This window comes from Alligator mississippiensis, chromosome 2, assembly GCF_030867095.1.
Source record: "Alligator mississippiensis isolate rAllMis1 chromosome 2, rAllMis1, whole genome shotgun sequence".
Classification (NCBI taxonomy): domain Eukaryota; kingdom Metazoa; phylum Chordata; order Crocodylia; family Alligatoridae; genus Alligator; species Alligator mississippiensis.
This window is the reverse complement of record NC_081825.1, coordinates 70,265,853-70,278,674: the sequence shown is the minus strand read 5'-3', so window position 1 is coordinate 70,278,674 and position 12,822 is coordinate 70,265,853. Positions and strand designations below refer to the sequence as shown.

The 12,822-nt window shown below is 40.7% G+C and overlaps 1 protein-coding gene and 1 long non-coding RNA gene across 11 annotated transcripts in view; one reads left to right on the top strand and one right to left on the bottom strand.

Annotated features, from left to right (window-relative positions):
• LOC132248558 (uncharacterized) overlaps positions 1 to 12,822 on the top strand; it is a 132,245-nt gene that overhangs the window by 76,485 nt on the left and 42,938 nt on the right. The gene's annotated exons all lie outside the window — the stretch shown is intronic.
• SORBS2 (sorbin and SH3 domain containing 2) overlaps positions 9,972 to 12,822 on the bottom strand; it is a 278,948-nt gene continuing 276,097 nt past the window's right edge. For all 10 annotated transcript variants that reach the window (XM_059721824.1, XM_059721822.1, XM_059721821.1 and 7 more), the window contains one exon: positions 9,972 to 12,005. In XM_059721824.1, coding sequence (XP_059577807.1) covers positions 11,944 to 12,005 — 62 coding nt within the window. In that variant the 3' untranslated portion in view covers positions 9,972 to 11,943. The remainder of the gene's footprint in view (positions 12,006 to 12,822) is intronic.

The window sequence follows — 12,822 nt, the reverse complement described above, 5'->3', positions numbered from 1 at the left end:
CTGGAATTCCCTGCAATCATAAAAATAAAGAAATATAGGCAGGTGTGCCCCTCACCCCCTGCCACCGCTGCTCTCCAGTGTAGAATTTTTTCCTTCATCACTCCCTGTGTCCTTTTACATTCTCCTCCGCATATTCCCCACCTACTGGCATCAGCTTCTGGTCTGCAGCTGAGGCTCATCTGTCCTATATTAAGGTGAAGCACCTGGGCTGAGGTGGGATCCGGTGTTTCTTCCTCAGAGGGCACAAACTGTTTAGGGTTCCTGGCCCAGCTTCAGCGTTCCCAAATAGGGCTTTTCCCTCTAGGGAACTCTGTTTTCCCGGGGGACCCTTTAAGGGGTGGGACTGCATCTATGCTGGCTGCTGCACTGACCCGAGTGTCCCTGCTGCCCATATCTTCACTTCTGGGCCTGCTCACACCTTAGCCTGGGGAAACTCTGTGGCTCCAGACCTACCTTGGGGATTCCTGGAAGTGCTGTGTTGGGACTTACTCTCGCCCTGCTCCAGCTGCCACTGTGGCTCATCCCGTCACTATTGAGGCATCTTGCCTCCCAGATGCTGAGGGGAAGGGATCAAGTGGGGATTTCCTCCCCCCAACTCCTCTGCTCTCCTATATAGGGCCTTGTGGGCTGAAAAAGATCTTCAGCAGAGAGGCAGTTAAGAAGCTTATTTCAAAAATGAATTTTTTTTTTTGAAGAAGTTTTGGAAGAGTTGTGAACTATCTGCTGAACTGTGTTGGCAATATGAGCAAATTTGAGACATTTTCACCTCTAAAACTGATTACTCTATCTTAGGGTAGAGGCATGTTGGTCAGACGTATGACATTAACTGTACCTGCTCTGTGGATAGCAACATTTTTTCATAGAACGTCAGAGATCACCTAAGTCAAGTGGGTACCAAGCTTTTGGCAGGCATGCCAGAAATTAACCCTGTGCTCTCCGTGAGTGTCATTCCAATCACTATCCCCTGCCCATTCTTAGATGTTTGGGTTGGAAGGGACCTCAGTAGATCATAGAGTCCAACTTCCTGCCTTGGGCAGGAAAGAGTGTTGGGGTTAGATGACCCCAGCCAGGTGCATGTCTAGCTTCCTCTTAAAGACCCCCAAGGTAGGGGAGAGCACCACCTCCCTTGGAATCCCATTCCAGATTCTGGCAACCCTTATCATAAAGAAGTTCTTCCTGATGTCTTAAATCTGCTCTCTGTCAGTTTGTGGCCATTGTTCCTAGTTACTCCAAGGGGTGTCCTGGTAAATGGAACATCTCCTATTCCTTGCTGCCCTCCTGCCCCTCCCTCCCCCCCCCAATTAATTTGTAGGTGGCTACAAGGTCACCTCTCAGTCTTCTCGGAGGCTGAAGAGATCCAGGTCTCTCAATCTCTCCTTGTAGGGCTTTGCCTGCAGGCCCCTAACCATCTGAGTAGCCGTCCTCCTGAACCCTTTTGAGGTTGTCCACATCCCTCTTGAAGTATAGCACCCAAACTGGATGTAGTACTCCAACTGCGGCTTGACCAATGCTGCATAGAGTGGAAGTATCACCTTCCTAGCCCTGTTTGTCTTGCACCTGCTAATGCATGATAACATGCAGTTTAGCTTTACTGATCACTTCATCACATTGACAACTCGTTCATCTTGGTGTCAACTATGACTCTGACTCAGATCCCTTTCTGCTGCTGTGCTGCTGAGAAGGTCTTCCCCCAGCCTGTAAGTGGTGATTCCTTCTTCCTAGGTGCAGCACTTTGCACTTGTCTTCGTTGACCTGCATCCTATTCTGTTTTTCCCACTTTTCCAACCTGTCCAGATCTGCCTGGATTCATTCCCTATCCTCTAGTGTGTTAACTTTACCCCATAATTTGGTATCATCTGTGAATTTGGACAGAGTTCTCTCCACACCCTCATCCAAGTCGCTGAAGACATTGAACAGCACAGGTCTAAGGACCGAGCCTTGTGGGACTCCCCTGCCCAAATCTTTCCAGGTCAATACCAACCCATCCATCACTACTCTCCGGGTGTGACCCCAAGTCCATTTGCTACCCACCTGACCATGTAAACATCTACATCACATATGCTCAGTTTATTTATGCAAATAGGATGAGATACTGTATCGAAGTCCTTCTTAAAATTCAGGTAAATGACATCTACCTCGACTCCTGCATCTAAGCATTTTGTGACCTGGTCATAAAAAGAAACCCGTTTAGTCAGGCAAGATCTACCTGCTATGAATCCATGCTGGTTGCCCTTCAGCATTATTTTTCCCGTTGAACTCCTACAAATGTGATCCTTAATTTATTCAAAGGTTTTCCCAAGGATTGAGGTGAGACTAACTGGTATAAAGTAACCTGGATCCTCCTTCCTCACCTTCTTGAAAATAGGGACCACATTGGCCCTTTTCCAGTCCTCTGGGACCTGACCTGAGCACCATGAGTGCTCAGACAACCATGCCAGTCACTCTGCTATGACACTGGCCAATTTCTTCAGCATCCTTGGATGAAGATCATCTGGGCCTACTGACTTTAATTCATTCAATCCTTCCAAGTGCCTCTTCACCAAATTGGCACTAATAGTTGGTGGGCTGGTATCCCTTTTGTGCTTATCTATGATCCAATTAGGAGATTTGTCTTGATCAGCGCTCAGGAATACAGATGCAAAACGCTCATGGAAGAGCTCAGCCTTGCTCCTCCTATCTGTCACTAATTGTCCCAGTTTGTCCTGTAGGGGTCCTATGCTACCCTGCACCTTCTTTTTACTCCTTATATACTTGAAGAAGGACTTTTTGCTGTCTTTAATTTTTGTTGCCAGCCTAAATTCTATTTCTGCTTTGGCCTTTCTGACTGCCTCCCTGCAAGTGTGGGCCAAGTAGGTATACGCTGTCTTGGTAGCTACCCCCTGCTTCTATAGACTATATGCTTTTTTTGCCCTTAGGCTTTCCTGGATTTCCCTGTTCAGCCAAGAGGATTTCTTGGCCCCTTTGCCAACTTTCCTGTGCAATGGGATTGTCTCCTTCTGTGTCCAAAGGATTGCTCCCTTCCTAGACTCCCATCTCACCAATGCTCCTGTTCTTCAGTGCCTCAGTAACTAATCTCCTGAGCACACTGAAGTTAGCCTTTCTGAAGTCTAGCACTTCTGCCCTACTGGTTTATTCTGCTCTCTGCTTCCTGCCCAATCAGCCTCTATGCAGCTTGTCATCTCCCCAATCTGCTCTGTGCCACCTATATCGCTTCTGTTCCACAGGTTGCCCAGCCATGACCTAGTCAATCTCTTTGCCCTGAAGAAGCATCAAATAATAGACTATCCCTGACATGTTTAGCTAATATATTTTTAAAAGTCTTCAGTTGAGGAGTTTCCACAAATCACTTTGAATGCCTGTTCCTGTTGATTGTTCATATAATTAGCAATTTTTTCTTTGTATTTAATACAAATCGCTTGTGCTGCAAGCTTGGCCAGTATTTTCATATTCTATCCTCATGGACATGGAGAACCATTGATCACCATCCTTTTTATAATGCCCTTTTTACATATTGGAAGACTTGCTATAGCAGCCCTTAAGTCTTCTCTTTTCTAAACAAAATATACCCAGTATCTTCATCCTTTCTTCATAAATTATATTTTCAAAACTTTTATTCTCATGTTTGTTGTTTTTCTTCTCAGCTCTCTCCAGTTTTTCTACATCTTTCTTAGTGCTATAAACTGGATACAGTTCTTGAGTGAAGTCTCACCAGTGCCAAGGATAGTGTTTTGTTTATATTTCTGTTAATATGTCCCAGAATGAGATATGACCCTTTTTGCATTGCATTAGAGACTCAAATTCAGCTTGTTGTTTACTATAACCCCAAGATCCTTTTCTATGGTTACTGCTGCCTAGCAAGAAACTCCTCATTTAAAAAAATTTTTTTTTGTGCACTTGATTTCTCCTTCCTTAGTACTGTATTTACTCAAAAGGCACGGGTTTTTTTCCTCCAATCAACATGGGGGGAGAAGTCCTTTGTCTTGTATTTAGTAAGGTTTCCTGGTATGCAAATGCATTATCTATTGTTAAACTGCTACCAAAAGTAGCTTGTGCTCAGTACTGGAAACCAACTATAAAGCTGGTTAAATGTAGCCAATATTGAGTATGCCTATAAAAATATGGCTTATATGGGGCAAACATACTGACAGGGAACTTTTTTTTTTTTTGTGTGGCCCTCAAAAATGGGCAGGTGTTCCCTCCACAGGGAACTGTTAGCCTAGCTAATATCTCAAAAGATACTAGAATAAATTAGTAAAACAATCAATCTATAAGCACCCCCAGATTTACTTTCCCTGATGTACCAGTAGCAAAGGGACAAATGCAAGGCAAACCTCCAATAATTACACTCTGTACCTGAAAAATTATAAACATTTATAATTTTTCCATATATAGCATCTAATTACTAGTGGGTCATCATATATTTGAATAAATACAGTAGTACTTGACCTTTGTCTTTTGTTGAAGTTCATCCTTTTTTTCTCTATTTTTTATTCATATAATTTTGAATTCTGATGCCATCCTTCAGAACATCTGCAATCCCCCCCACTTCATATAATCTGAAAATGTTATAAGCATATCATCCAGCTCACTAATCAAAATACTGAATGCGACTGGGCCTTGAAAGCTACTGTAAGTCCAGTTGTTTTAATCAGTTTTGCATCCACTACTTTGTGATTTCTTACAGATTTTTTATTTTTTTAGTTTGAAACGGTGCTGCTGCATCAAACCATGACCAAAATCAAGATACGGTCCACATACATTGCTTTTCCTGTTTACCAGTTGACGGTTATTCTGGCAAAAAAGAAATTAGACTGATCTGACGCAATTTGTTCCTGATAAATCTATGGTGGCTATTTTTCATAGTCTCATTCTCTAAGTGCTTACACATTTGTTCTAGTATCTTTTGAAATATTACCTAGGCCAACTGGTTTCTAATTGCTGACTCCGCTTTGTCAAAAAGAAATGCCAGGCAAATGACTCTGTTTAAACTTCTGCTTCCTCTCCAGAACTTTGGCAACTGATTACAGGACTGCTTACTTTGTATTCTTATGATCCAGAGGGGAGGTACTTAGCTGATCAGGTTGCCTAACTCACCCCAAATATATTGAATTTAGTACAAGGTCAATACTGACTAATTTCCACTCTCAAATGTGACAGGTGGTGGTGCTCACTTTTTGCATAGCAGTCTACTTGTTAGAGCAGATAGTGAGAAGCCTGGCTCATGGCTTTTCTCAAATCCCTATTTCCCACTTCCAACAAAGGTGGCCTGACCACGAGGCTATAAAATAGTTTGAGTGGAAGTGCTCTCCTGCTGGAGAACGGTGTGTTTCCTGTTGAAGCTGGCTCGCTTGGCAGGCAAGAGTGGAAGATTAAAAAGCAGAAATAGGCCCAACTGCCTGGATTCTGGTGCACAAACCTAAGCCAGGATATTTATGGAATTGTTTGAGGCCAAAATGGAAATGCCTGAGTCTGGGCACTTAAACATTTTGTGGCTGGAGAAGCAGGATCAGATTAGAACACATTTTGTGATTTTTAAGGCTGAATTTCGGTACCTGTGTCCCAATTAAGCAGCCCCGAGAATGATTTGATCTAGTCTTTTTATCCCTGTGCTGTTTTATATGCCTTACTTCCGTTTTTATGTAGTTTTCTTTCAGATTTTTCCAAGTCCTAAAAGCTCCTGTACAAGATGCACACAGGGCTATAATTCCTTTCTGTCTTCCATGCTGGGATAATTTTCTGCTTTGCCTTTCAGTCTCTTGCAAATATTGCTGGGTGTCCTGCACTCTATATCCTTTAAACCAGTGGTTTTCAAACTGGGGAATGCAGTACTTTTTCAAAGGGTACATCTAAATTTTAATAGGAGTGGTGGAGCTTCTGATTGGTTCACATGTTGTGAGTAATGGCATTGACAACACTCTTCCTAAGAATGAGCATGCAGAGATTAGCAAGTGTAGGGGGCATGAGCAGCAATATTTTTGTAGATAAAGTAATATGCAATCAAAGTCTGAAAATCTCTGCCTTAGATTATCTTTCCAAGAAACTTTACCTAAGTTCTTTTAATAAATGTGGACAAACTCAGAAAAGAATTACACTTACTGTATTGCAAACAGGAATTAACTCTTAACTATCTTCTGCAATGGAATCCACTGCAAAAGCAGCCTTTGTGTTCATTCTGCACTCTGGTCACCCCCTCCTCTCCCTGAGTACTGCCCTGTCTTCTCTCACCTGCTATGACTTGATCGTAGGTAATACAAATTTGAGAGGCAGTCCTCAGGCTACTGGAGTCAGACTGTAGCTGCCTCATTCCACTCTATCATCAGGCCCCTTCTTTTTGTCCCAGTTGTCAACTAAATCATCCTTGAGCAAGGCATCACTACTACCCATTGTCCTCTATCTGCCTACTTTAATCCTTTCACCAGAAATGTTCTGAATATAAAACTGATGAAATGGTTATTGCAACTACCTGCAGAGACCCTAGAACTATAGTAGAGGTGTGTGACTTGTTTCTATGAGCAGTTCATCATCTTTGAACACTAAAGGTGACAATTTAAATAACAATATGGTTAACTGTGTCCTTTCTAATTGTTTCAACAGAAATGTAGATCTAACACGCATATATATTGTTGGCTGTAGTAACAGATACTGAAGCCCAACTAGTGTTGAGGGATATTGGGAAACATATGTCCTTCAAATGTTAAAGTTTTCTCTCAAAAGAAAATAGTGGCAACATGTAGACACACCCTGTAGATCTCCTTTTGTTGTAGGTGGTGTGGGGGAGATCTAATAGATCTATCTAGAGCGCATTAAACTGCTCTTCTGGAATGTTACACCGTGTTTCTGGCTGCGCTTTCTCTCGTATCCATCCCTCACATCAGTCTCCTCCAGGTCCCTAACCATGCTTGGCCATCTAAGGCACCAAAAGAAGGAAGCTCAATGATGGAGTGTTTTGTGATCATGGAACCTATTTTCACTTCCTTTTTTCCTCATATATCTCTGAGTAGAGTTCCTCTGGGCATTGTCCACCAGCTTTTTGGAGGCCTTTTGGGAAGCAGCGGTCGCTGTTGGATACTCTCTGTTCAGTGACCCCCAGCTCCAGAGCCCTCCTTTTAGAATTTTGACCTCACTTCTGCCCCTAGCCTTGTGGGCTCACTGTGAGCCTAAGCCCACCCACACCAGGAATGCCCAAAATGTAGCCAAACCCTGTAGCTTTCCTTAGATAAATGTCACCAGTGCATTTTCTGTGCTAATTATCAATATGCTGCAGAATTTAAGGGAGAGATGAAAAGAAACTAGAAGTGTCATTAAAATACGTTGCAATGGGATTACTCTGATGTTTGTAACCGTATAGAATCATAGAAGGGGCACTGAGGACAACAGGGTATCCTGCTGCCTAATTTGGGTCTCCAGTCTTATGTTTGTTATAGGGCTGTGAGTGAGTAATCACAGCAATTAGATTTGCTTGTAGGCAAATAGCACACATCTTATGTTTGTTGGATGATGTGATGTCGGGAGAGAGCTTTTCTGTTTTGTAACCTAGCTCTGCTTTTATCATTAATGTGATAAAAGATTAAAAGAGCAAAGTTCTTCTTCAGCATTCACAAGCTGACTCTCATATTTCTCATCTAGAATGCTTATGTGGTTGCACTTACAGTAGAGACCCATGAGGACACCGACAACCATGCGACTAATGTGCTGCCTGTGATTTGGGTTAGGATCCTCCAAGAGGCTTCAATGGCACATGCTACATCTATACTGCCTTTGGAGCATGCTAAAGAAAACTGCAATGAGGCATAAGACCCCCATGCAGCAGGCGCCAAACCCCAAATGACTTATTGCCATGCACCTAGCACCACTCCTGGGCAGCTGCATTACCTCAGTTTGGGGGGGCAGCTAGTGAGAATCCATGCTTCACTGCAGTGCTTCCTAGCATAGTCCACAGGTGGGGTACACATGTCTTTAGGAGTTTGAGTCCTCCTGAGGTCTAGCTGTTTCCTAGACTTATTACAGATATTTGGGGATGTTAGAGGGAGGTTGAATTGATTCAAAATGGCTGCCCAATATCAGGTAAGTCAGGATGGGGGATGGGGAGGCTAGCTGGGAGGTTGGGGGTCCAGCAGGCTGGAGGGGGTTGGGGAGTCTGCTGGGGGATGAGGGGGCAGGCACAACCTGAGGGTGGATTAGGGGGGCAGGCATTACCTGTGGGTGGGGTTCCCCTCTCATGAACCTACACCCCCACTCCTGCTACCCCTTCTTCCACCGGGACTTAGTTCCTTGGCTCAGTGAATGCTGATAGAAGTGGCTACACCCCAAGTGGTTTGTGGGATGGGGATTGAGAGGCCTGGCTGGTGGGGGGGGGGAGCAAAAAAATAGACCAGAGCGGGGGGTGGGGGGGAGGGAGTGAAAAGAGCAGCCCCGGGGCTGGGGCCAGTGAATGGGTTTTCTCAGCCCCCGGGTTACACAGGGGGAGTGGACAGAAGTTCCAGGCATCAGTTTGACCTAAATTGAATGAGTCTGATACTACATAGATCCAGGTTAATCCTAGAATGGGTTTTGCAAGTTTTAGATCCACTTGTGTGCATGGAACTTCTGTACAGTTACAGTCTTAGACTGATTGCCAGTCACTGAAATCAGGTTTGTAAATATAACATCAGCACCGGGACGAGTCAAGTGTAAATTGGGTGGCCATTTTAAACCCTATTTAAGCGCCCCAAATGTCTGCATTTAGCCCTAGAGATTAGGAATAGCAAAAGCTTTGTCTACATTAAAAAGGATTTGCTGGCATAGCTAGTATCAGCCCCTCGAATAATAAGCTGTAGAGGAAGATGGGCTTCAGGCTTTTGTCAGAGTAGCTATGCTTGGTGGAGGGCGGTGTGAATATTTTTTTCACACGCTTAACACACACAGCTGTGTCATAAATGTTTGTAAGTGCAGACTAGGCCTTAGAAGTTAGTTTTTCATAATAAAGCCTAGCTAGATATCTGAAAAAAGCAGTGTGGGGGTGGGATGGGGGCCTCTTAGAAACAGAGATAGTTTGATGTAAATATTTGGGGACAGCAGGAGCAAAATTTGGCAAAGTCATTTGTAAGTAGGTAGGAAAAATTCATAGCTCTTCAGTTAAGTTTACTAGAAGAAGTTACTATGATTTGATTACATATAGGTTGAGTAATTCTCTGTTGGAGGTGGAGATGCATAATTTTATTAATATTACTTTTTGTCTTTCTTTAAATAAAACAGTTACTGTCAGGTTTTAAATCCTTTTTACAGGATTAACTTAGTATTGGTTTAATTAAATTTGTGGGAAGAGTAATGAAGATGGAGACTGTAGCCAATGTTAAAAAGCCTGCTCACTTCTGTTTGGATTCCTCTTCTGCAACGAGCTGTAAAAGAATAATGAAGAGACCGTCGCAAACGATTAGTACTGAGTGCAGAAATGTAGTTCCTGAAAATATTATTGTGAATAAAAGACAGTGGAAGCTGACAACAATGTTAATTTTAAACAAACTGATCTCTGAGGACCATTCAAGCCTTACTTTCCTGTGATCCTATGTGTAGTACTTGGCAAGAACCAGAGTGAACTGAGAGCTGTACCTAATACCATGGATTTCTCATCTGGATAAAATAATGCTGACATGTACTGTTCTGAACCTATTTCCTGTTCATATTTGAGAGTAAATAGTATCTCTCTCCTTTTATAAGCCATGGGCTGGAATAACCTGGTTCTACTCTGGTGTGGGGTGTGTGGCTTTGATGGCATGTCAACAGTGGGGGAATTTGCCTGTGTCTACACCAGGGCCAGACACTGCTGCCACTTCTCCCAGGCCTGTATGCTGACCCTCTGCTCTGTATGAATATATTCCCAAATACAGCTGGTATGATTAGTGTTTCTCTGTTTAAAATCCAGCAAACAAAGGATAAAATATGTGGAGCTGTACTGTATAAAGGGTTGTAAATAACAGGAAGAAATACTACTGTGTACTCCAAGCAAAATTTATTAGAAGTCTATTCAAGGAAAAAACACAGAGACCCTTTGCTTTTAAGAATTCAAAGTCAATTACCTGAAAGCCAGGCATGAAAAACTTTGTATTTTTTTTTAAAATCAGATACAGAGTAGAAACAGTACTTTTTAAATATCACAGGCAACAGCTATTTGTTTTCAATCATAAATGGCATCAAAGTTAGGTATTAATCTCACAGCAAAGCTGCATGCAGATCTAGATTAAAATTGGAAGCCTTTGAAATATAAAGCTTTTGCCATGAAATCTGCAGTAATAAAGGTATGCTGCACAAAGATGTTTCTTTACCTTTGTCTTGATGACATTTCTCAGTAATAAAGATGTATGTACATTTAAATTTGGCTGGTAAACCCATAATTTTAATTAATAAAATTTTGCATAAAATGCTATTTTACAGAATTGCACTATCCAGATGTGCTTATGGTAAGTGGGGCAAGTAAAGAAAAATGCATTGGAGATATTCCATATATTAAGAGGGCAACGATCAAATGAGGAACTTGATTTTTTTTTAAAATCAACAACAAAATGGCTCTGTACAAAAAAGCAAACATATGTACAAAATGCTACAAAGACTACATACATTGTGATAAAATCAGTCCTTTACCACAAGAGAAATGCGATAAAAGCTTTTGCCATCTATAAGGTGCTGAAGAAACCAAATCTGAATTGTTTTGTATAAAGCCATAGTCATTATCATCCTGTGTCTTTAATTTCATACTCTACTTATGCTTACCTTTGCATAAAGAAATGAATGTGTTCAAATACTTGTTTTATGCAGGAAAAAAAACTAAAATGTATCGGTTTTAATACCTGTGATTTTTTTATTTTTTATTATTTATTTATTTATTGCAGTACTATGTTCCTAAATAAAAAGGTGCAACTCGGGTTTTGTTAAAGTATACACATATATGACACGAAAGAAAATCAATACATGATACTGGTAGATATTTTATGTGAATATTTTTCTCAGGTGGCTATGTTAGAATAAAAACCTTGCACTAATACTGCTTGTTTTTTGTTTCTTTAAAATTCATCTGATAAATAAAACACCAATCCCTCAAATGTCATGTCATGTTGCTGAATATTGCAACGTATTTTGATATAGTCATGTAATGTCAGACACTAATAATTTGTTGTTATCAGTCTTTACGTCTCATTGTTATCCACAAACTCAAGATTTCATGCCTCTTGTACTTTATTTTTAACAGAAAAACACTATAGCTTATTTGGAAAAAATTAAATTTTAACCAGTAAAATTGCACCCATCCAACACACTTGCAGTTCTCCCATTTTTAACTACTGCTTGAGATTTTATAGTCACTGTGCATATGTTACAACATATAAGTGCAAGCAAACAATCTATATTATAATTATTATATATCGTAAACCAGTACAACAGGCAAACTTGTGATACGGCAAAGTGAAAGCAACATATTGGCTGCCCAAGCCAAAAAGAATGTGGAAACTCAAACAATTTTTTTTCTTTAAATAGTAAGTAGCAACTCTCTCTCTGTAGCAGGTGGAAGCTGAGAATTAAATTTTTCTTTTCTGCAGCATTGTGTGATAGTATCACAAATGCTAAGAACCAGACAAGACATGTTTTTCCATGGAAATTCACCTGTGTACCTTCCATCAAGGGTTCCTATTCTCATATTTCAAATGGGGAAAAAAAAGTTTAAAGCAGGAGAAAGTACTCAAATGTTGGAACGATTCCTTTTGTTTCATAAAAGCTTAGTTATTCACACTGTAGTCGTTGCTGTAATACTGCTGGAGCAGTTTGGCAGATGAGCATGGAGGATGATGATGGTGACCTAGATGACCTCAATTTGAGGCTGCAAAGCGAGAAAACAGAAGGCCTGTGTAGCATGTTTTCTAGCAGCTTTATGCAGATGTGTTGCAGAGATGCAGCATAAATAAGTAGAAAAAAAATTCACAGCCTCTTGACATAATTTCCAGGGAAAGTACCAAAGAATTTGGTTCTTCTTGAGGTTCCTGAAAGTAGAAGTAATAAATGAAAGATGGCAATAACAGTAAGAAATTGCTATGCAAAGGGTAAGGGCAGAGGGATTTTGTTTTATTTTCAATTTATGAGACTTCATGAACGGTATATGTTTTGCATGAAATAGATATTTTGTTTGCAGTGAACCAGCTCAGTATTTGGCATACCATGATGTACTACATTTACAAATCATACCTTGTTATTGAGATTTATTATGGGAAAATCATACATTTATATAGTTTTAAATAGTGTATATCCAGGTTATAATTTGTGCTAATCCTAACATGCTAAAATATCAGCCTGATACCTGGCAACAACACAAATGTATTTATTTTAACATTTTGAATTGTAATGAAATAATCTGGCCAAAATGCTGATGTTCAGTTTCTGTATAATTTAGGACTAGCAAGAGAATTGTTTATTATATAACTAAGGAAAATAAGATACATTGGGATGATCATGCCACCTTTTTTTAGGTTCATATCTATTACACTTGCTCACGCAGAATAATAATCATTCATCTGAGTAGTTCTTTTGAAGTCCATGGGGTACTTATATGAGCAAATTTAAAGCTATCTGGATAAAGGTTATATTAGCAGATACTATGATAGAATTAGTTTTGCATCATGGTAGCATAAGGACAACTCCTTTCTTAGTAATCTGGAAGTAATGGATAATAACTTTAACTTTACAGTGAAATGTCTTTGTAGCCACATGTGTACCTCCAATGCTCAGGAAGTCAATGGAGAACTACTTTTAAATTGTAATGGACTTTGTTGTAGGCCTCCAGAAACTATGCAGTTATCTAAA